General features: G+C 36.5%; 1 protein-coding gene across 6 annotated transcripts in view; it reads left to right on the forward strand.

Annotated features, from left to right (window-relative positions):
• Positions 1 to 25,597, forward strand: part of REV3L (REV3 like, DNA directed polymerase zeta catalytic subunit) — a 216,175-nt gene that overhangs the window by 152,998 nt on the left and 37,580 nt on the right. For 5 of the 6 annotated variants that reach the window (XM_045080200.1, XM_045080201.1, XM_004753515.3 and 2 more), the window contains exons 25-31: positions 208 to 414; positions 9,034 to 9,143; positions 15,945 to 16,059; positions 20,002 to 20,139; positions 21,443 to 21,633; positions 23,097 to 23,343; positions 24,972 to 25,181. In XM_045080200.1, the coding sequence (XP_044936135.1) occupies positions 208 to 414; positions 9,034 to 9,143; positions 15,945 to 16,059; positions 20,002 to 20,139; positions 21,443 to 21,633; positions 23,097 to 23,343; positions 24,972 to 25,181 (1,218 nt within the window). Of the gene's footprint in view, positions 1 to 207; positions 415 to 9,033; positions 9,144 to 15,944; positions 16,060 to 20,001; positions 20,140 to 21,442; positions 21,634 to 23,096; positions 23,344 to 24,971; positions 25,182 to 25,597 lie in introns of those variants that run through there. The other variant, XR_006606812.1, reaches the window with a different exon arrangement.

The following is a 25,597-nucleotide window of genomic DNA, read 5'->3' on the forward strand; positions in this document are numbered from 1 at the left end:
ATAGGAACCATTTAGGAGAAAAGTCCTCTTCAAAAGAAAGAAAATGTGATGATTTTGTATTGATGGCCACTGGCCCTGTGGCTGCTCAGTTGTTAGTATGTTTCAATTCATGACAGATGGCCATTGTTAAACTTTGTGCTTCCTTCTTAATTATTTAAATCTATAACTTTTAAGGGATTTTAAATATTCTTTTTTTCTTTATGATAGCCTTCAGTAAGAAAAGGTGTGCTACCAAGAATGCTCGAAGAAATTTTAAAGACTAGACTCATGGTGAAGCAATCAATGAAGGCTTACAAGCAGGACAGAGCCCTTTCCCGAATGCTGGATGCACGTCAGCTAGGACTTAAGCTTATAGCAAATGTCACATTTGGCTATACAGCTGCAAATTTTTCTGGAAGAATGCCATGCATTGAGGTAAGTGATAGTTTTTTCAAGAGACTAAAGCAGCATTAAGTGAATATCTGATCATTGAAGTATTTTGTTTTGTTTTGACTAAAGAGTTTCATTTCCGTGATTTAAGATTGGTTTTGTTCAAACTGGAGCTTGTATACATACAAAATCTTATGGGTTTTAGGGTTTTCCTCTATGAGAACTCTTCATCATACACAGTTTCTCCATATCTAGATGAGCACACTGTAGCAAACTATTAGCATGAGATTTAGTGCCACGTTTATAGCAGCATTTACAACAACCTTCATACTAAATAAGTCCTTTTAATGTATTGACAGATCTGATGCTAGGTTGGCCTCTCCAAATGTCAGAATAACCAACATTCTGTGTTTACTAATGTACCAGTAGATATGAAGCAAAACCTTTGTTTTGCAGAGGTAGTTGCAATTGAAAGATACTTTTCACAGAATAAGACTAATTTTTTGCTATATACTAAAGGTGTTAATTTAACATAAATACAATATAGTGTGACAAGAGTAATGCAGTAACATACTAGTGATTAAGAGCAGAGTAGATTTATTTTATTGGTGATCTTTTTATGCCAAACAAAGGTCCAGCGTGTCAGAAGCTCAAAATTATCCGTTTCTCTCCACAATAAGTAAAAAGCTAAATATACTAAAAAATCAGCTCTTCTTAGATGTGTCAGAGAAGTGAGGTCACAGGCAAACCAGTACCCCCAAAACTGAAGAGTCCAGTAGGTAAATACAAAGAATCACAACTTACAAGAGCAGAAACCCAGACACACACACCTCTGCAGGAACCAGTGCTGAGGAGGGGAAAGTGGGTAAGTCTGACAGATTAAGACCCCAGGGGACCCAGTCATCGGGACCCCTACAGTTTTGTGACTTTTACCTCTGCGAGCTCAACCAGGTTCTCAGAGGTTTTCTCTCACAGAAGAAAAATTCCCCTGTGCTTCTGGCAAAGGAAGGGGAAACCATTTTGAAAGACATCAGAGTGTTCTGTTCTTGAGAAGGTCCACCTTCAGGGATACTATTTAACTGGAGCCTAACTGACCTGAGAGAAGGGAAATACCCAGTTCCAAGTGCACTGGCCTTCCATGTGGAGAAAAGGAAATATACTAGCCCACTCTCCATCCTGTCCCACCAAAGATGGGGAAAAAAACAGAAGCACATGTGAAGTCTATAGTTTAGAGGAACAGTTTCACTGAAAGAGTAAGACCTACTCATAGAACTATAGAATACTTCCTCCCCCACAGATGACCACCATATTATTAACGATCTATTTATGGCAGTCCTTTTTACCTGATGTATCCATCTATCAAAAAAGTAAATAAATAAATAAAGACATACCAAAAGCCAAAAAACACAGTTTGAAGAGACAGAGCAAACATCGGAACCAAACTTAGATGTGGCAGGGGTGTTGGAATTATCATACTGCAAATTTAAAACAACTGTTAGGATGCTAAGAGCTCTAATGGATCAAGTACACGCGTGAAAGGACAAATGAGCAATGTAAGCAGAGACATGAAGACACTAAGAAAGAACCAAAAAGAAATACTAGATATCAAAAACACATTAATAGAAATGAAGAATGCCTTGTTAGTAAACTAGATGTAGAGAGAAAGAATCTGGATTGGAAGAAATCTCCATCCAAACTGACAAAACTAGGGGCTCCTGGTGACTCAGTGTGTTAAAGCCTCTGCCTTAGGTTTGGTCATGATCCCAGCGTCCTGGGATCAAGCCCTGCATCAGGCTCACTGCTTGGCGGGGAGCCTGCTTCCTCCTCTCTTTGCCTGCCTCTCTGCCTACTTGTGATCTCTGTCTGTCAAATAAATAAATAAAATCTTAAAAAAAAAAAAAAAACTGACAAAACTAAAAAGTAAAGAGAAAAAAAGATGAAAAAAAAAAAAAAAGAATATCCTAAAACTGGAGCAACTACAAAAGGTGTAACATTCATGTAATAGGGAGTCCAGAAGGAGAAGAAAGAAAGGAACAGAAAAAAATGTTTGAAACAGTAATGACTGAAAATTTCCCAAAACCAATGTCAGACCCCAAACCACAGATCCAGGAAGTTCAAAGAACACCAAACAGAATAAATGCTCAAAAAACTAAACCTAGAGATACCCTCTTCATACTATAGAAAATCAGTAGTAAAATTAAAATCCTAAAAGAAGACAGAGGGGGAAAAATACCTTGCCTATATGGAAGCAAAGGTAAGATTTACATCTACCTTCTCCTCTTAAATCATGTAAGCAAGAAGAAAATGCAATGAAATACTTAATATTGAGAGAAAAATACTCCAACATTAAAATCTGTACCCTGAAAAATTATTGTCCAAAAGCAAAGGAAAAATGAAAACTTTCTCAGACAAACAAAAATTGAGGGAATTTGTTGGCAATTGACCTGCCTTGTAAGAAATGTTACAAGAAACTCTTTAGAGGGAAGAAAAATGATAGAGGTCAGAAACTCAGATCTACATAAAAAAACAAAACAACCTCAGAGAAGGAATAAAGGCAGGTAAAATAAACACTTTTATTTTTCTTACTCTTAATCTAACAGATTATAATTTGTTCAAAATAATAGCAACAATGTATTTGATTATGTATGTTTGTATGTATGCTTATGTATAAGTAAAACGAATGACAAATGACAAAAGGGTTTGGAGGAATTGGATTATTTCATCATTATAAAGCACTGCACTACTGTGATGTGGTATAGTAGTATTTGAAAGTGGTATATTGAAAGTAAATGTAGGGCGTCTGGGAGGCTCAGTGGGATAAGGCCTCTGCCTTCAGCTCAGGTCATGATCCCAGCGGCCTGGGATGGAGCCCCATATCGGGCTCTCTGCTCAGCAGGGAGCCTGCTTCCTCCTCTCTCTCTGCCTGCTTCTCTGCCTACTTGTGATCTCTCTGTCAAATAAATAAACAGAATCTTTAAAAAAAAAAAAAAAAAAGTAAATGTATATTTCAAAATCAAGGCAACAACCACTTTTATAAAAAGTAAGATAATAATTGGTATGTAAAAAAGAGAAAAGGGAATCATTTCAAAGAGTCAAAATCACAAAAGGCAGAAAAAGAGAGGAAAACGAAAATAAGGAACAAAAAACAAGGGCAACATACCGGAAAAAATAAGATCAGTAAGGATGTAGTTGAACTCAGCAGCATCATCAACTGAATATAGTGGGTATTTATAGAATACTTCATCCAGCAACACTCAAATATGCATTCTTCTTAAGCTCGCATGGAACATGCACCAAGACACACCACATTGTGGGTCATAAAACACACCTTAACAATTTTAAAAGATATAAATCATATAGTGTCTGCTTTCAAAGCACAATGCAATTAAACTAGAAATCGATAATAGAGAGCTGGAAAAATCCCCACATGCTTAAGATTAAATAACACATGGGTCAAAGAAAAAAATATCTTGAAAGAATTTTTTTTTTTTTTAGATTTATTTATTTATTTAACAGAGAGAGAGATTACAAGTAGGCCGAGAGGCAGGCAGAGAGAGAGAGAGAAGGAAGCAGGCTCCCTGCCGAGCAGAGAGCCCGATGTGGGACACGATCCCAGGATGCTGAGCTGACGGCAGCGGCTTAACCCACTGAGCCACCCAGGCGCCCCTTGAAAGAAATTTTAAAATATTTTGAACTAAAGGACAACACAACTTATCACAATTTGTGGGAATCTGCAAAAGCAGCAAATAGAGGAAAATTTATAGTATTGAATCCATTATTAAAAAAGAAGAGACACATCCAAAACTAATCATCTAAGCTTTCACCTTAGAAAACTAGAATGGAAAAAAATTGTATCAATTCTCTACAATCTTTCAGATATTACAAGCAAAAGGAATACTTTATCATTCATACTGTGAGGCCAGCATGATCCTAACACCAAAACCAGACAAAGACATTACAAGAAAACTACACACCAATATCTCTCATGAACATAGATGCAAATATTTTCAATAGATATTAGCAACCCAAATCCAACAATTTACAAAAATGATTATACATCACAACCAAGTGGAATTTATCCAGGTATGCAAGCTGGTATAACATTCAAAAATTATCTAATAAAATCTATCACATCACATACAGGGTAAATAAGAGCCACATGATCATAATAATAGATGTAGAGAAATCATTTGATAAAATCCAATATCCATTCATCATAAAGATCCTAGTAAACTAGGAAGAGGGGAACTTTCTCAGCTTTCTAAAGAATATCTACCCCAAAAAAGCCCACAGCTAAATACTTAGCTATGAAAACCTTGAATCTTTCCCACTAAGATTAGGAACAAGGCAAGGATAACCCACTACTTTTCAACATCATAAAAGAATTGGAAGTTAATGCAGTAAGACAAAGAAAAGCACATAAAAAGTATACAGATTGGGAAGGAAAAAATAAAAGTAAAACTGTCTTTGTTACATATGGCATAATCCTCTCTGCAGAAAATCCAAAAGAATTAACAAAAAAATCCTCCTACGCCTAATAAGCAGTTATAGCAGGGTTGCCGAATATAGGGTTAATACAACAAAACTCAGTCATTTCCTGTGTACCAGCAATGAACAAATGAAGTTTGAAATTAAAAATGTAACACCATTTATATTAATCACCCCCCCAAAATAAAATACTTTGTATAAATCTAACAAAGTATGTATAAGATCTCTATGAGGAAAATGACACAACTGGTCAAAGAAATATAAGAGCTAAAAAAAAGGAAAGATACGCCTTGTTGATAGATAAGAAGTCTCAGTATTGTCAAGATGTCAGTTCATGTATAGATTGAATGCAGTCCTGGTCAAAATCCCAGCAAGTTATTTTGTGGGTATTGACAAACTGATTTCAAAGTTTATATGATGAAGTAGAAGACCTAGGATAGACTACACCATTTTGAATAATAAACTCCGAGGACTGACAGTACCTGACTTCAAGACTTACTAAACTACATTAATGAAGGTAGTGTTGTACTGGCCAAGGAATAGTAGTGGAACAGAATAGAGATTACAAAAATAGACCCACATAAATATAGACATCTGATCTTTAACAGAGGAGCAAAGGTAATATAATGTATTGACAATAGAAGATAGTCTTTTCAATAAATGGTGCTGGGATGACTGTATATCCACAATCAAGAAAGTCAATCTAGACAAAAATCTTACACGCTTCACAAAATTAACTCAAATTGGATCACAGAACTAAATATAAAACACAAAACTATAAAACTTTTAGAAGATGGGGTGTCTGGGTGGCTCAGTGGGTTTAAGCCTCTGCCTACAGCTCAAGTCATGATCTCAGGGTCCTGGGATAGAGCCCTGCATCGGGCTCTCTGCTCAGCAGGGAGTCTGCTTCCCCTTCTCTCTCTGCCTGCCTCTCTGCCTACTTCTGATCTCTGTCTGGCAAATAAATAAATAAAATCTTTAAAAAAAAAAAAAACTTCTAGAAGATAAACATAGGAAAAATTCTACATGACCTTGGATTTGGTAATGGCTTTTTAGATGCAATTCCAAAGGCACAGTTATGAAATAAAGAATTGATAAGTTGTATTTCATTAAAGTAATTTTCCACTCTGCAAAAAAACAGTCAAGTGTGTAAAGATAAACCATAGACTTGGAGAATGCAGGGGTTGGGGGCACTGACCCCCTCCCCCAGAGTTGAAAATCCATAAATAACTTTTGTCCCCCCCAAACTTAACTACAAATAGTCTACTGTTGACCAGTAGCCTTACTGATAACATAAACAATTAATACATGTTTTGTATGTTATATGTATTATATGCTGTATTCTTTAAGTTAGAGAAAGGAAAATAGTAAAATCATAAGAGAAAATACATTTACAGTACTATATACTGTATTTATTGAAAAAAATCCACATATAAGGGAACCCCTACAGTTCAAGCCTGTGTTGTTCAGGAGTCAACTGTGTATATACCACATTTTCTTTATCCATTCATCTGTCCGTGGACACTTAGGTTGCTTCCATGTCTTGGCTGTTGTAAATAATGCTGTAATGAACATAGGGGTGTATGTGTCTTTTACAGTTAGTGTTTTCATTTCCTTCAGCTATATACCCAGTAGTGAAATTGCTGAATCACGTATTTCTGTTTTTAATTTTTTGAGGAACCTCCGTATTGTTCTCCATAGTGGCTGCATCAATTTGTAGTCCCACTTGTGGTGCACAAGGATTCCCTTTTTCCCACATCCTTGCCAGCACTCCTTTTCAGGGAATCTTTATTTTTCTCATGACTTTCCATAATCCCAACCATTGCCTAAACTGTAAAGCCAGTCATTTTCCTTTTTTAAAATCTAATCTCAGCCCCGTATTGGAGTAATGTTCAAACTAGGAACCATGGCACAAAGTAGCAGAATCACTTTTTTTTTTTAATAAACATATATTTTTATCCCCAGGGGTACAGGTCTGTGAATCACCAGGTTTACACACTTCACAGCACTCACCAAAGCACATACCCTCCCCAATGTCCATAATCCCAACCCCCCTTCCCCCAGCAACCCTCAGTTTGTTTTGTGAGATTAAGAGTCACTTATGGTTTGTCTCCCTCCCAATCCCAACTTGTTTCATTTATTCTTCTCCTACCCACTTAAGAATAAATGTTGCATCACCACTTCCTCATATCAGGGAGATCATATGATAGTTGTCTTTCTCTGCTTGACTTATTTCGCTAAGCATGATACGCTCTAGTTCCATCCATGTTGTCGCAAATGGCAAGATTTCATTTCTTTTGATGGCTGCATAGTATCCCATTGTGTATATATACCACATCTTCTTGATCCATTCATCTGTTGATGGACATCTAGGTTCTTTCCATAGTTTGGCTATTGTAGACATTGCTGCTATAAACATTCGGGTGCACATGCCCAGCAGAATCACTTTTAATTTAATAATCACTCCCTCCTTTCCACCACCCCTGCCTCTCATTCCTGCCACTGAGTCCTTCCCACTACAGGGTCTTGGGGGGCAGGTGTGTTGCTTAAATGGGTCAGAGTAGGCAGCGGGAGGTAGACATTTAGGATCAGTATGTGTATGTCTCAAAAGCATATTTGACTCTGACACTAGATCGCTCACCCTTCCAGCTATTTGCCTTCACATATTTTAAAGTGTATCTTGTTTTGAAAGTGACAACAGATGACATTGAACATTTTATTCAAACTTGAATTTCAACTAGATAACATGATTTTTTAAATGTCTCAGGAAATAGTTCACATTCTCAGGGTTTTCTGTTGCACTAAAGGTCTCAACAGAATTCATGATTCTTATAACCAGATTAAGTATCTGCTACCAGTTTTTTAAATTTATTCCTTTGTTCATTTAATATTTCCTTTTTAAAACAGCTATAAACAGTGTTTTATGAGCACAGCCTTTTAAACACTTACCCAGTCCTACATTTAGTTCAGGTGATTTGAATTTTACAGTAAAAGGAGGATGATTATAACTTTTGTTTGCTTCTTTACACAAAAGTGCATGATTCTTTAAAATTTTAAAAGGAATGCTCCATTTATGCCAAAGGGTAATTTTCCCCAATTCTTAGTTTTTGTGAGTTTAATAAATGAAGAAGCAGCCCCATGCTGGTCTCCTTAATTTACTTAACTGTAAAGTATAGTCATATTTGTCAAGACCTACCATCCTTTTGTTTTGATAGTTTATGCCATGATCTTTGTTTAAACTCACTAATGACCGATGAAGGTACCCTTTTTAGGGGCACCAGGCTGGTTTAGTTGGTGGAGCATACAACTCTTAATATCAAGGTAATGAGTTAAAGCACCATGTTGGATGGAGAGATTACTTTAAAAAACAGAAAAAAAGGAGCACCTGGGTGGCTCAGTTGGTTAAGTATCTGCCTTCAGAGCTCAGGGCATGATCCCAGAGTCCCAGGATCAAGCCCATTGTTAGGCTCCTTGCTCAGCAGGGAGTCTGCTTCTCCCTCTGCAGCTCCCCGGCTTGTGCATGCTCTTGTGCATGCATACTCTCTCTGTCAAATAAGTAAAAATCTGAAAAAATTTTAAAGAAAGTACCCTTATTAGACATATATCTGCCTACTTAATTTAAATTGAACACTTGTAATATATTTTCCATTATATAATTATACATTTTTCTTTGTGTTCTTTATTTTCTAAAAATTACATATAACCAATCACTGAGATTAAAGTTCAGTGTTAACTTTAATGATACTGAAAGAAATTATCATAACACTACAACAGAAAAATTTTGGAAGATATACATATACACATTCACGCACATACACAGAATAAGTCCCTGGCTAATTGGTTATAAAGTCATTTTAAAAATTCCTTAAATAAGGCTAATTCTTCCAGGAATTATGAATCTATGTACCTTGTATAAAGTGCAGTCCATTGTACTTAAAACTAATACACTCAGAGGTGAGTCTGTGTATTGATTGGTTCCTTTCTTTAAATTCTTCACTTTATTTTCTTCTTGAGTCCTTATAAAAAGAATGATGACACTGAAGACTTTTGTTTTCTTTTTGGTTCTTTTCTCCTTATTTCAATTTTAGAAATATTTGGTAATGAAAAGTATTGTTAGTCTATTGATTTATACTAAACTACGTTAAGAAATAACTTCCAGTGTGTTTGTACCCACAGGTTGGTGATAGTATTGTTCACAAAGCAAGAGAGACCTTGGAACGAGCTATTAAACTGGTGAATGATACCAAGAAATGGGGCGCTAGGGTTGTATATGGAGATACTGACAGGTAATGAATTCTGCTTTATAGTTGTCCTTTTACATCTCTTCAGAAACTCATTTCAGTGTTTGAACTAGCGTAAGGGTACTCCTTGCTAAAAACAGAGTTCTACTTAAGTCGTTCCCAGTCTTTATGATCTTGTGGTCAGGATTAGCTCAAGTCCTGACTTACCAGATACGATTTTAAGAGACGGAAAATTTAAGTGTCCTGAGCCAGACTTGTAGAGATTCCCGTGGCATCCCTGCAGGTAGCCAGGTAGATAGTGATCTGTAAAAATACTGTATACACAGGAGTCTAGTCTATAAAGAAACCACTTTTAAAAACGTAAATGAGGGGCGCCTGGGTGGCTCAGTGGGTTAAGCCTCTGCCTTCGGCTCAGGTCATGATCTCAGGGTCCTGGGATCGAGCCCCACATCCAGCTCTCTGCTCAGCTGGGAGCCTGCTCCTTTCCTCTCTCTCTGCCTGCCTCTCTGCCTACTTGTGATCTCTGTCAAATAAATAAATAAATAAAATCTTTAAAAAAAAAAAAAAAAAAAAAACGTAAATGATTCCTCATACAGGTGCAGCTCTGTGAATTTAAATGTATGTCTTAATTTTGAAAGATACTGCCAAAGCTGTGAGTGTAACTTTTCACTAGGTCCCAAAATCTTTTTGATCTTCTACAAAAAATGCCTATAGGCACATAAAGTTTTCCATTTGATTCCAGAAGGCTCACAGTCTTCCTGAAGCCCATCATCCGTGGAGTGACCAAGGACAGGACTCCCTCTGAGTCCTGAATTAATAACTTCAGCCTAGTTGCTTGCTTTGGCATTTATTAGGGTCCAGGTATTTATGTACCATCTTATTTGTATGACTTATTAAAATTCTTCTAGAATATAGGTATTGTGCAAATTTCATAGAGTCTGATACTCTTTTCATATGGAAGGCTTAGTGTCACAGTGGGATCATGCGAAGAGCACTTGCCTCGGGCGCTCTGATCACTAGCAGAGCAGTAGGAGATAGCGCTTCTAATCATTACACACAGCTTCTAGGTAATCTTTAAACAGCATTTAATCTTCTCTATTCTTTAATGCACATGTAGTCAGCATAATCATATTAATGCTGAATGAGACCTTACCTCATACAGCAGCTGGTTCATTACTCACAGGTGGGGATACTTTCAAGTTATCCATGCCCTGATTATCCATAGTCTCTACTCCTCCCCATCAAAAGCCACTCTGAAGTTTGAGTATTTCACTGCTTTGTAAAACCATCTCTGCTGAGCAGTTCGGCAAAATAGAGTTACTAGAACATCATTTCGCACCTTGTTAGCAGAGCTCCTTGCAAAATATTTAGGGAAGAGGACAAAGTTAAACCTTTAAATTGTTGAGTTTAATTCAGGATCATACATGTCCATGGTTGATACCAACACAGAGAATCAGAAGTTGGCATGATTCTGATTGTCGTAATTTTGCTTAGCCTTTAAGTTCTTTAAGAATTCAAACCAAAAAACATAGATTCACAGAATGTCAGCTGGAAGACCATTTCGGCGCTGTTTAGGTCAGCAGTTTTCACATGTCAGGAGGAACCATTAGAGGCACATTCACAGGTACTGCCTAAAAGCACATTGTCCGCAACTGATAAATTATTGAACACTACATCTGAAACTTGATTTTTTTTTTTAATTTTCTAATAAATAAATAATGATAATAAAAGCACATTCCCCATGTCTAAAATCCCCAGCTCATCAGCAGTGGAGCCATAAAGTAGTACTCAGTGTTTTTTGATTCCCAGCTGGTGCTTTCTCATTAAGTCAGAATTCACAGGTGTTTTATGATTCCAGTCAAATAAATATATTCATCATTTCATTGAAATATACTGTATGAGGGCAAGTCACTCCAGGACATGCACTATCTCAGTGGTAATAGTATCACCCTAACAATGCAAATTGGAAGCAAAACTTAAATAGTAGTAGATAGTACAATGGGTTTAGGCCCCACAAAGTTCAACCCCGCCCAACAGTATTTTATTCCTTACTAATTATTTTTTCTTACTATATTTACTTTTAACTTGTTTCTTTGAGAAGACAGTAATAATAAATGACTGAGAAACACTGCTTTAGGGATAATAGATCATGCTTGGTGAAGTGAAGAGGTTCTTAACTGAGAATGAGGAGATCTGGATTCCCTTTCTAGCTGTACTCCTAGCTGATTGTGTGGTCATTAACAAATCACTTAGCCCCTCTGAAGCTCAGTTGTCTTAGAATGAAGGACATCTGATAGATGGTGGTGAATGACCATTGCCTCCCTCCAGTTTTGAGACTGCTGTTCTTATATGGGGTCCTAGCTACGGGAGATCAGTTACCAAAGCATCAGAAGTACTGTTAGAAGGGTGTTTCTCTTTCTAAAGCAGTTATGCGTTGTTGTCCATTTAGAAAGTATAATAAACACACTGCATTTTTTCAGTTAGATTTTTTTATTAAAATATAATTGACATACAGTATTAGCTTCAGGTGATCAATACAGTGATCTGGCAATTATATACATTATAAAATGTGCACCCTGATAAGTGTAGTTACCAACTGTCACCATACAAAGTTACAATATTATTGACTTTTTGACACCTTACAATATTATTGATTAGTGGTTCAAATAGTTATTTTATAGAATAATGGTTCTCAGTCATATTTACTGCATCCTCATGGGATGTGACCTGCTCCCATCAGTTAATAAGAGTTGTCTAGAATCTCTTGGATCAACTATACTCAAATTTTAAAAATAAATTTTTTTTACTTTTTTTTTTTTTTTTAAGATTTTCTTTATTTGAGAGAGAGAGAGAGAGCTTGAGAGGGGAGGAGGTCAGAGGGAGAAGCAGACTCCCCATGGAGCCTGATGCAGGACTTGATCCTGGGACTCCAAAGCTGAAGGCAGTTGCTTAACCAACTGAGCCACCCAGGTGCCCAAAAATAAAATTTTTTTTAAAAGAATCTCTTGGGAAATTTATCTGATTATAGTTGAGAAAGACCTCCTAAGTTATTCTAATATCCCCACTCACTTTCTACCATGTGAAAATCACTGCTCTATCTGTGTACTTGGATCTCTCAACCCAAAGATAAATGTTACTTAACTAGATTAAAAGCATAAGTGACAGACAAAGAAATCCATCTTAAAATTGTCTCTTCGTATGTAGGCCATTCACTTCCATTCTGTTAAGTGACCTTCCATTGATCTTGGCCAGCTGTCTTGAAGCTTAGCTCCAAATAAAACTGGCCAAAACAACATAGACGGACTCAAACCCACTAACTACTTGGTAAAATCTCATATACTCTATAATAAAGTACTTTTAAGATAACAAATTCATCAAGGTATACTAAGTGCACAATTGTTTAAAAAGAAAATGCACAGTGTGTAGTTCAGTAAATACATGTAGAGATCTGTGAAACCAATTACCACCTCAGTTAGGGTACAGAACATTTCTGCCAATGTAGGAAATTCTTCTGTAGCCCTTCACAATCAGTCCCTCGCTTTCATCCCCCACCACCAGGCAGCCACTTACAGGATTCTATTACCACAATTTAGTTTTTCCTGTCCTAGCGTTTTATAGAAATGTGTATATATGTACTTTAATTTCAAAGCGTCTTCATCATCATGGATGGCACCTGACCATTTTAAGCATAGTGATCTTTTAAAAAACAAGTTTGGCAGTTATATCTCAAGTTAAACATACCTTTACATTTGACTCAACAGTTCTACTTCTGGATATTTACCTAAAGCAAATTTAAATTTAGGTCCACACAAAGACCTTAAGCCGATGTTTATTGCAGCTTTATTTATAACAGTCTAAAACCACAAACAATCCAAATTTCCACCAAAGGGTGAATGGATCAACAAATGTAGCATATCCATACAATGGACTATTACTCAGCAATAAAAAGGAACTAGTTACTGTTACTCCAGCAACACTACTGAATCTCAAGAACAAGCTGAAAGAAGCCAGACATAAGAGAGTACATACTGTATAGTTCCATTGATATAAAATTCTTGAAAGAAAAAAAAAATCTGCAGTAATTAATAGCAGGTTTTGTGTTGCCTAGGGCCAGGAGTGAAAAATTACTACAAAGCAACACATGCGAATTTGGGGGGGGGTGATGAAAATGTGCTTTGTTTTTCTAAAGTATCATAGATTTAGTGGATTAAACAACAGAAATTTGTTTTCTCACAGTTCTGGAAACTCAAAAGTTCAAGATCAAGTGTTAGCAGATATGGTTTCTCTTGAAGCCTCTCTCTTTGGCTTACAAGTGGTTACCTTCTTCCTGTGTCCTCACATGACCTTTCCTTTGTTCACATGTGTCCCTGGTGTTCCTTTGTATATTCAAATATTCTTTTCTTATAAGGACACCAGTAACATTAGGCTCATCTCACCACCTAACCTAGGGCCTCTTTTTAACTTAATCACCTCTCTAAAGTTCCTGTCTCCCAAGTATACTTACATTCTGAGGTCCTGGGGTTAGGGCTTCAACATATGAATTTTAGGGGGACACAGTTCAGCCCATAAGAAGGCTATGTATTTGTCAACATTCATGGAACTGTACACTTAAGATGTCTTCAATTTGGGGGCGCCTGGGTGGCTCAGTGGGTTAAAGCCTCTGCCTTTGGCTCAGGTCATGATCCCAGGGTCCTGGGATCCAGCCCTGCATCGGGCTCTCTGCTCGGTGGGGAGTCTGCCTCTCCCCCTCCCCTCTCTCTGCCTGCCTGTCTTCCTGCTTGTGATCTCTGTCTGTCAAATAAATTTTAAAAATTAAAAATAAAAAAAATAAAAAAGATGTCTTCAATTTGTTATATTCAAATTATATCTCAGTAAAGTTGCTTTTGAAAATAGTCTTTCAAGAGGAAGTTTTAAAATCTGTTTTAAAAATAAAGTTGTATTGGTGTAATCAGCATCAGATAGGCCTAACAAAAAAAAATATTGTAGAAAGCTTCAAGTGGTTTGGAGTATAGCCTTTAAAATTAATTTAGATTGAGACCATTTTTATTTTAAAGACCTTAAGTGATACTGAATAAATAAATTCATTTTCTTAAACTTTTCATATCAGATTCTAAGTATTATCTCCAGTATTGGCACAGAAAGCTTTTCCAAAGAAACCATCCAAATGAGATTTGAGGTCTAATATAAAAAACATTTTAAGAAATAAGAGATTGGTTTAGGTGGCCCCAAGACTAGGAGCATGATCTTAAAGATCATGTTTTAAGATAGTGTTCATTTCTGCTATTTATTATCTTTCCATTAAAATTATAAGCAAAGGGGCGTCTGCGTGGCTCAGTCAGTTAAGCGTCCAACTTCTGATTTCAGCTCAGGTCATGATGTGGGGGTCACAGGATTGAACCCTGCATTGGACTCCGTGCTTCAGTACGGAGTCTACTTGAGGTTCTCTCTCCCCTCTGTCCCTCCCCCTGCACTCACTCACTCGGTCTCTCTCTCAAAGTAAATAAATGATAAAATTTGCCAAAAAATTATACATGAAGATCAACTTTATAACTCTTACTTAAATATGTTTATTAGCTATTTTGTTGATCACAGATTGTGCTATTATTCTGCATTATGCTGGAGAAAAATACCCATACTTTTGGGGGGTTTTGTTACATTTTTTAGGGTATTTTTTGTATTGCAGTTTTTTATTTATATTGGAAATTCTGCCTCCTTGACCTTCATAAACTGCTCTTGGAATTGTACATTAGAAATAGCTTTCTAAAATTCAGATTGGACAGTCTTTTTTTTTTTTTTTTTTTTTAGATTGTATTTATTTATTTGACAGAGAGACACACAGTGAGTGAGGAAACACAAGCAGGGGGAGTGGGACAGGGAGCAGCAGGCTTCTCGCCGAGCAGGGAGCCTAATGTGGGGCTCAGTCTCGGGACCCTGGGATCATGACCTGAGTCGAAGGCGGACGCTTAACCCACTGAGCCACCCAGGCGCCCTGACAGTATCTTTCAAAAAACATTTTTAGTGTATACCATTTACCCAGAAATTTCACTGATAGAAATTTGTTCTCGCTGTGTCTCTCTCTGTCAAATAAACAATAAATAAAATCTTTTTTAAAAAATAATAATTAAAAGAACTAAACAATGTGGAAAAATGTTAAGATGTACAACTAAATGAAAGGAGAAAGTTATCCAGCAATAATGATCTGTGATCCCAGATGAGAAGAGATTTACAGATACACCCAGAAAGGTTTGTAGGGCCTTTTCTTCTGAATGGTATGATTAGGTGGCTGTTTTCTTCTTTGTCCTTTATGCTTTTTAACATTTCTTCTGTGAACTTATATTACAAAATATTTGTGTGTCTTTTTTAAGCTGTCTTCTAAGAGAACATAGACTCCCATCTCTTAATGGGAAGAATGTCAGAATCACACTGTTAAGACCATGTAGGATGGCAGATATTATTTCTTTGGACAGTAGAATCTGCCATAAGGAAGTTTATTCCCATATCACAAGTAAATTTTCCATTTCTTTATAATCACATTTTCTCTTATTTTAGGACTGATGTAATTGTGTGTCATATAAAGCCATTATTATCTAGGAATAACCCAAGACCTTCTTGGCAGTCTGACAGCTAAGCTGGTCTCTGTGTAGCCAAACTAGAAATACTAAATGTCTTAAAGATCTGTAATAAGATATACAGGGAAAGTATGGCAAAAGTTTAGATAGGAAGCAACTTAATAAGGAAGAGGGTGTGGGGGGAGGGTTTCTTTGGTATTAGAGTGTTAGCCAGGAAAGTTACTCTTGATGAAACTTTTTTTATTACAATGACTTCCTCGTTTTTTAATCCTCTTAGTATGTTTGTGCTACTGAAAGGAGCCACTAAGGAGCAGTCTTTTAAGATTGGTCAGGAAATTGCTGAAGCTGTAACTGCTACCAATCCTAAACCAGTGAAATTGAAGTTTGAAAAGGTAAGAGAATATATTAATACTAATAATCACATATAAAATTCACATACCTTCTAGAGATTTTGGACTTGCAGAATACATTTTCAGAATCAGTAGTAGTATAGGGTCTACAAAGTGTTAAATTTAAAATACTTTCCCTTAGTTTTGTATAATTTTCTCAAAAAATTTTTAGTAATGTCTTTATGTAAAGAAATAAAAAGATTGTTCCAGTTAACTTGCTTTGTAATAGACCACCTCCAAACTTAATGATGTAAAACAGTCACCCTTTTTATTAATAATGCTTACAGATTTTATGGGTCAGGAATTCAGAAAGGGTGCAGCAGAGACGGCATGTCTCTGCTCCACAATGCTTAGGTCCTTAGCTGGGAAAATTTAAAAGCTGAAGTTAATCCGCCCAACAGCTAATGGCTGAAATTCGCTTGCTCACTCTAGTGTCTGGGGGTTGATGCTGGCTGCTGTTTGCAACATCATCTGGGGCTGTCAGCTGGAACACTTGCACTTGGTCTTTCCCTGAGACCATGTGTTCTTCCTCACGGCATGACGGGACTAAGCTCCAGGATGAATATTCCAAAGAAAAACAGATAAAAGCTGTTTTGCTTTTTTTGACCTTGTCTCAAAGTCACACAGCATCATAGCTTGTCTAGATTTAAGAGAGAACATAGACTCTTATCTCTTAATGGGAACAATGTCAGACTCACGCTGTTAAGACCATGTAGGATGGCAGATACTATTTCTTTGGACAGTAGAGTCTGCCATAAGGACCTTAGACTATTTTCATTTTACTTTAGATAGCAAATATTTATTTATTTATTTCTATATAAAGGATACTAAGCTAGGAGAGGTGTGGCATGCAAAGAAGCATAAGACCACAGTCCCACTCTCTAAGAGCCTAATACCTAAAAGGAAAAATTAGAAATCTTTTATTTTAAACTTACAGGAAGTCTCATGAGAGCAGTCTCCTTAAACACGTAAGAGCACAGATAAAAGATATTCTGTCCTCCTGGGTTGGATGGGGAGAACCCCGTGTAGGAGTTAATATTGCACTGTGTCTCAGAAAAATGGTTAGATTTTCAATAGGCAGCTATGGGACTGCAGTCATTCTGCATAGAAAAAAATGGTATGTAGGAGAATATGGAGTTAGAAAAACACAATATGGGAATAGAGAGTACAGGGAGAGAACTCTGGAAAATAGAGTTGAGACCAGATTGCTGAGTGTCTTGAATGCCAAGCTAAAGTGTTTAAACTGACTCAGAAAAGTTTATTAAACAAGAGTAAGACATAATCAGAGGTGTTTGGGGAAGATTGTCCTCACGATGGTATACAGGGTGGATTGGGAGAGCGGAATCTCAAGATAGGGTGCAACCTGCAGAGCCTGAACTAGGGAAAATAAAGAAAAGACAATTCAAGAGATGCTGAGAAAGAAGGAATGATAGGAGTTAGAAGTGGTTGATTTAAGAGAACAGGCGTGAAATGGATGAAAGTACCTAGTTCGCAGCAAGAATTGTGCGAGAAGAGATTCAAAGATTAGGATATGGTATTGCCCTGAAGAGTGAGCATTCTAATTGGCACACAGACAGGGAGAACAGCTAGAAAACAGTGAGAATGAGTGCTGTCCCAGCAGTACACATATGGTGTGGACACTCACTCAGCCCATCTGGCATGACACCAGACATGAAAATTGACCTGAAATACATCACAGACCTAACATAAAAACAAAAAAGGCAAACCTTCTTAAACTAAACACTAGTTAAGGATTATGATGTGTGTTCATGATGAATATTGGTCTGTAGTTTTTTCTTGTATTGAATTTGGGCCAAAAAAAAATGTTCCCATGTATATAAGATTAGTATGGTTATTTTTTCTTAAATAGTTGATGGAATTCACCAGTGAATCTCTCTGATCCTGATATTTTATTGGAGAGAGAGGGAGGGAAGTCATAGATTTTTAATTACAAATTAAACATCTTTAATATATATATATTGAAATATTCAGGTTTTCTTATGCTAGTTTTGATAACTTGCAGTTGTCAAGAAATTTTTCCATTTCTCCTAGGTCATCATATTTATTGGCATGAATTATTTATACTTCTATTATTTTGATTTCTGTAAGACCTTTCTCAAGACCTCCTTGGTATTGATAATTTGGGTTTTTTCCCCTTTTTTCTTATTTATTTATTTATTTATTTTGCCTTGATCATCTAGCTAGAGGTTTTTCCATTTACTGAACTTTTTGAAGAACATTTCCTTAATTTCCAGTCTTTATTATTTCCTTCTTTATACTTACTTTGGGGTTAGTTTGCTTTTCTTTTCCTGTCTTCTTAATTTAGAAGTTTGAGTCATTTATATTAGATATTCTTAATGTAAGTATTTTAAGATCTATATTTCCCTCTAAATATTACTTTAACTTCAAATTTTGGTATCTTGTATTTTCATTATTATTCGTTTCAATGATATATCTACTCTCATTTAGAATTATGTCATTTAGAATTATGTTACTAAATATTTAAGGATATTCCAGAAATCTTTTTGTTATTTCCAGTTTAATTCCATTGTGGTCAAAGAATGCACTGTGTATGATTTTAAAGCTTTTAAGTTTATTGAAATGTGTTCTTTGGTCCAGCATATCATTGGTCTTAATGAATATTCCCATGTGACCTTAAAAGCTATCTGTATTCTGCTTATGGGAATGTCCTATAAGTGTCACTTAGCTTAAGTTAATAGTGGTATTGTTGAAGCCTTCTATATTCCTAATGATTTTCTGTCAATTTCTAAGAGAGAGGTGCTGAAGTTTTCCAAGTATAATCATGGTTTTGCCTATTCCTTTTTGTTCTACCAGGTTTTATTTCATACACTTTGAAGTTTTCTTATTAGGTACATACACATTCAGGATTATGTATCTTCCTGACAAATTGATATTTTTATCTTTGATAATATTTCTTATCTTGAAGCCTACTTTTTCTGATATTAATATACCTACTCTAGCTTTGTTTTGATTAGTGTTAGCATGTGTATCCTTTTCCATTTTTTATTTGTAACATTTGAAGTGTACTTTTAGTAGTTTATTGCTGTATTCTCACTTTTTGGTTAGATCCAACCTGATTACTTCTGCCTTTTAGTTGGGTTGTTTAGACCATTTACATTTAATGCAATTATTGATAAAGCTTGGGGACAGAGGAAAGGACCAATTTGGTAGCATTAAAAAGAGGTAGAGGGCCCATGACCGTTAACTTAGGAATTTAACCAGTAGATTAATCCATGCAAGGTTGTTCACTGGAACACAATTTGAAATAACAAAAGTTTGGAAACATCCAAATTGACCCACAGTAGTAACTAACTAGTTAACGACAATTGTGATACCTTCCCATAATGGACTACTATGTATCTATAAAATAAAACTGAGCTTTCTGTACTAGGATGGAATGCTCTCCAAGATACATTATCAAATGAAATAAGCAAAGTACAGAATGATATATATGGTAAGCTACCATTATGTGTATAAGTATCTCTGGAAAGGTACATAGGAAATCAAACAGAGGATTCCTCTAAGGCAGGGAAAGTAGAGGCAGGAGGACCAGGGCTTTTCATTGTATATTCTCTTATAACTTCTAATTTTGTACTTATAACTTTTAAATATGCAGGTGTTAAAGTAATTTTTTAATTGTTTAAATAGATATGATTGATGACTTTTGAGAGAGCTGTGTCAGCTACAGTAGGGGCAAAAATTTGATCGTGCACACAAAGGAGCTGAGTGGTAAGGAAGTAAAGACAGCTCATTTTGTACGCTTTCCCCTCTGAATGTTGTATCATGAATTTAATTGGTGCTAAACCATATTTAGATTCTGTGTGTGTGTAATTAATATTTAGTTAATTAGAAAAAGACATAAAAATAAAATATTTGTGGTAGGGGAAAATTGTTATTGAGAGGCCATTTGTGAATCCATTACAGGTATATTTGCCCTGTGTCTTACAAACAAAAAAGAGGTATGTGGGTTACATGTATGAAACACTGGAACAAAAGGATCCGGTATTTGACGCAAAAGGAATAGAAACGGTCAGAAGAGATTCCTGCCCTGCTGTTTCTAAGGTAAGTTTTACCTACCTTGTTTTCATCTTTAAGAAGTAAGTCACTAAAGAATCTGGTGAAAATCCTTAAGCACACATCACCGTGGCCCTCCTAGCCTCTGTGACTGTGTATAACTGTGATTTTTGAGAATTTCATTTCTAATGAAAACAACTTAATTTGATTTTAGTCCTTAGTTTCTGACTTCTTCCCACAAGGTATCTTTTACCACAACTGCTAAAAAAACAGCACATGAACTTGATAAGAATTTCCTGCCTATCACCTAGAGATGATAATGTTATCAAGACAACACTGAAAACCTAAGGAGCAGGATAAAGAAACTAGCAACAGAATAATTTTATAAGTAATTCATTGTAGATAAACTGAAATTTTATTTACTTGAATGATTAAATACAAGTTAGATTTCTGAACAGTGGTACCACAAATTACCTAAATTTCTCAACCACAGTAATTGTAACCAATAGTATTTTATATGTTTTCTTTACTGACTCACTTTACTCACTTCTTTACCCAGACTCAATCTATAACGAACCAAAATAAGTGGTATAAATGGAACAATACTCTACACACTGATTTTTATAAGAGCATAAAAAGGACAATACATAATTGTCAATGTCAGTATATTGTGCTGTATATATAATGTTATATAATTTGAGATGTTTAATACTAGTTTCTGAAGAGATCTCATCCAGTGCATTCTTTCTCTAAGGGTAGAATCATACTTAAGCCAAATTAGCAACTGAGTAAATATGTATTGGTTCCAGTATTCATAATAAGATACAGAACTTTAACCTAGAACTAACTTAAATTCAATCTGCTACATAAATCCACTGCATGTCAGAAATACTCCCAGCATAGAGAATTCCTTCACAATCAATATATATTTCTTGACACTCTGAAAAAGCAAAAGACTGATTCTGATTTCGCTACTTGGTGATATGACACTTAAACTTCTGTTGGTCCACTTGAGTCTGTAATAGGCAAATAAAAAACAATACATGAAATTATGTCTGGCTTCTTGTGCTTAAGTATTTCATGTTACTTATTACATAGCAAATGTTTTAGTTGCATGTTATTTTGATACGATTTTCCTCCAACTACGTGATACTCTTTTTAGAAATAGCAAGCTATATAAGATCTCCAAAATATTTTCCAATTTTTAATAATTTTTATTATGCAGTTACTGTAAATAGCAGATTGTTTAGGTAGATAGCAGATTACTGTAGTTACATAGTTGAAAATATAACAATGATGAAATGTACTAGGGGATATTTTTATAAGCATATTTTTTTTTTTTTTTTTAAAGATACTTGAGCGTTCTCTAAAGCTGCTATTTGAAACAAGAGATCTAAGTTTAATTAAACAGTATGTTCAGCGACAATGTATGAAGCTTCTGGAAGGAACAGCCAGCATCCAAGATTTTATCTTTGCCAAGGAATACAGAGGAAGTTTCTCCTATAAACCTGGAGCTTGTGTGCCAGCCCTTGAACTTACAAGGTAATGATGCACACCACAGTAGAACTCTCAGTACCTAGCAAGTGTAGTCCTGGGATTCTGAATGGTTTGGAATAGATGAAAAGACAGCTAGTCCACAGGCATACAGTTTCTTCACCTGCCCAGACAAAGCCTCACTAAAGGTAAATAGATGCTCTCCCATACTGTGTAAACTCTGAAGAGGAAGAAGGAAGTCCTTTTTTGGGCTTCCCTTAAGAAACTACATTCAGTGAAATCATAATCTGGTACAGAGCTTGAATTGTTTTTCCACATTAGAATCACTAGGTAGTCCTTAATATGAGTCTACCAGAGCACTTAAATGGTATCATTCTAAAATCTGATCATCTAACCAGCTAAATTTCCTATTCTCTTTCACTGTTAGATTTATGATAGTTCTTATTCTTCAGAGATAGAAAACATTTTTTTTTTTTTTTTTGGAGAGAGATCACAAGTAGGCGGAGAGGCAGGCAGAGAGAGAGAGAGGAGGAAGCAGGCTTTCCACGGAGCAGAGAGCCTGATGCAGGGCTTGATCCCAGGACCCTGGGATCATGACCTGACCTGAAGGCAGAGGCTTTAACCCACTGAGCCACCCAGGTGCCCCAAGATAGAAAACATTTTAAGCTAGTTGGTATCTGGCAACTCATGTTGTTTTTCAGGTAGCATTGATTTACAATGTAAGTTTGTTTTTTAAAAAAAAAAAAAAAAAAAAAAAAAAAAACACAAAAAAAAACTTCAAAAATACCTTTTATTTAAATTAATTAAATTTAAAATTAAAAAGATTTAAATAAAATAAAAAGTTAAATAAGAAATAAGATTTGAATCTATTTAAATCTTTTAAAAATTTTTTTTAAAGATTTCGTTTATTTATTTGAGGAAGGGAGAGCATGAGTGGTGGGGTGAGGAAGGGCAGAGGGAGAGGGAGAAGCAGGTTTCCCACTGAGCAGGGAGCCCAAAGTGGGGCCTGATCCCAGGAACTTGAGGTCATGACCTGATCTGAAGGCAGATGCTTAACTGACTGAGCCCCACCTGAGTGCCCCTACAGTAAGTTTTAAACTTACATTATATCTGCTTGTGCTCATTAAGTCAAGTGTATATAGCTCTCAAAAGAATCGTAACTCTGGGCACCTGGGTGGCTCAGATGGCTGGGTATCTGCTTTCAGCTCAGGTCGTGATCGCCAAGTCCTGCAATTGAGCCCCATGTCGGGCTCTTGGCTCAGCTGGGAGTCAGCTTCTCCCTGTGCCTCCCCCGCTCAGGCACATGCTTGCGCGCTCGTCTCTCTCTCTTTCTCTCTCTCCCCCACCATGAATAAATTTTAAAATCTTTTTAAAAAAAAAAAAAAGTAACTCTAACATAAAGGTACCCCTTGTATTCTCATGGTTTCATAATTGTTTAATTATCACTTAATTTTCCGGTAAAATGCCTTCCATAACAGTTTTTGAGTGAATATCTATCTGGATTTAAATAGGAAAATGCTTACTTACGATCGGCGCTCTGAGCCTCGAGTTGGAGAGCGAGTGCCCTACGTGATCATCTGCGGGGCCCCCGGAGTGCCACTTATCCAGCTGGTGAGGCGCCCGGTGGAGGTGCTGCAAGACCCGGCTCTGAGACTGAATGCCACTTACTATATCACCAAGCAAATCCTGCCGCCCCTGGCAAGAATCTTCTCACTCATTGGTATTGATGTCTTCAGCTGGTATCATGAGTTACCAAGGGTAAGCCTACCAAATAGTACACCTATACTATGCCTGTGGAGAGAACTCACTTGCAGTTTCCAGTAGAACTAAAGAGTTTATTTAAGTGCTATGAGAGGCAACATGGATGCTCTATTATCCTAAACTGGCAAAGGCTCCACTGTCTTCTGGTTTCCTAAAAGAAATTGAGTTTTCTACAAACACCTTCCCAGCTGCTGTCACATTGGCCAAATTATAGAAGAGTAAAATAAATTCTGCAGCTATTTTGGATAAATTTTCATAATAAACCAGCTAATAAAAAGTAAATGAAGGAGAGCAAAAATCCCTTCAGAATGGGTGCTTAAGAAATGTGTGTCGTATGTCGCATCTTGACATAGTGCTTGAGGAAATCAGACTAACAAAATGACGTTAAAAGAGCATTATACTAAAGTAAAACCTGGAACTTGGAATATTGGCCAAGGGAATTTTGCTTGAACTCCTAGTTAACTCCCTGGCAGCCTGGAGGAGCAGTCTGGGATTGGATAATCGTCGGGGAAACACGAGTCTTGGAGAGGACTTCTATCTCCTGTTCAGAATTGGATCTGCTCAGTCATCTGCTGTTGTCTCAGACTACAGAAGACTCGTGCTGTCTAGGCAAACTAGTGAAAGTTGAGCCTCAAATTACTTTTAATGTCTCAACAAGCATGTGTGGCCTCAGGGAAAGAATGAGCTTGGAAACAAGGCGGGAGGCACACTGGCTGCCGTCTGTCTTCTGGGTCCTAGCTCTGCCCCAGGAGGCTCCGGCAGCTCCCCGTTTCATCAGCAAGAGCGCTAAAGCAGGCATTTGTAAGAGTTTGGCCTAATAATAACTCCGATGCATAGTAATTTAAAGATACCAGGAGGAGACCGAGGGCATAATGACAACACGAAAACGTTACTTAAGTACCAGAAATAGTACCAGAAGACCGATCTCTGAAACTAGTATTACCTTCCAATGAAGAATGCTTAGGTGACATACATCTAATTTCATCTGGAATCTTCCAGGCTTACTTTTGCTTGAATTTTGTATCCTACTGCCTAACAAGTTATTTTTAACCTCCTAACTTGCCTTGTTTCCCTGGCCCACTGGTGCGGCCTGAAACAGTATCCACTCTCAACCTGGATTTCTTCCACTGTCCTCTCTAATCTCCAGTGTCCTGGATGATCTCACACTGTATATCTCAGCCAAAAAACTGAGGGACAGAGACCCATTTTCTTCCCCTAAATAAGTACATATATACACAGATGATACTAACATTTAAGTTCTGTGAAAGGAAGGATTTTGTTCATTTCTGTATCCCCATTATGTAGGACAGTACCTGACGTATAGTAGCTATTCGTTATTTGTTAGGTCAGTGAAGCAATGCCTTCCTAAACCTATAATTAGCATAACAGTAACAGCTCTGCTATGAAGCTGATCAGACTTTTTTTTAAAGTTTTATTATTTTAATTCCAGTATGGTTAACATACAGTGATCCTTTAGTTGCAGGTGTACAGTGACAAAGCAGTTCTGTCCGCTACTCGGTGCTCAGCATGATGTACAAAAGTGTCCTCTGTAATCCGCGTCACCCATTTCACTCCCCTCTCAGCCCACCTCCCTGAAACTTATTTCTGAATTGATGTTTTTATAGATCCAGAAAGCCACCAGCTCATCTCGAAGTGAACCTGAAGGGCGAAAAGGCACTATTTCACAATATTTTACTACTTTACATTGTCCTGTGTGTGACGACCTGACTCAACATGGCATCTGCACTAAATGTCGGAGCCAGCCTCAGCATGTCGCCGTCATCCTCAACCAAGAAATTCGAGAGCTGGAACGTAAACAGGAGCAGCTTGTAAAGGTATGATCTTGTTAGATAAACCCAGAGTCCCAGGCAATCAGATTCTTTAGGGAAATGTCATCAATACTTGAAATAGAGTTTGAGATATGAAACTGGTTGAAAAGCAAACTAAAGATTCTAAATTAATAAACTTTAAAATATCAAAAATACCATAATTGAACTAAATTATTTAAAGATGGATTGTTTTGGATATTAACCCTTTATCAGATATGTCATTTGCAGATACCTTCTTCCATTCCATAGGTTGCCTTTTAGTTTTATTGATTATTCCATAACTTTTTGTTTTTATGGAATAGTGTACTGTGTTTATTAAAACCTAGAACTACAATGTTCTTCCACCCAATTTTTTTTATAATTAGTATTTTTTTTTAAAGCAAGTACCAATTTCTTTACCATAGCTACATACCATTCTCATA

The sequence above is a fragment of the Mustela putorius genome, unplaced genomic scaffold (assembly GCF_011764305.1).
Source record: "Mustela putorius furo isolate JIRA1106 unplaced genomic scaffold, ASM1176430v1.1 tig00000450_pilon_pilon_pilon, whole genome shotgun sequence".
NCBI classification, from domain to species: Eukaryota; Metazoa; Chordata; class Mammalia; order Carnivora; family Mustelidae; genus Mustela; species Mustela putorius.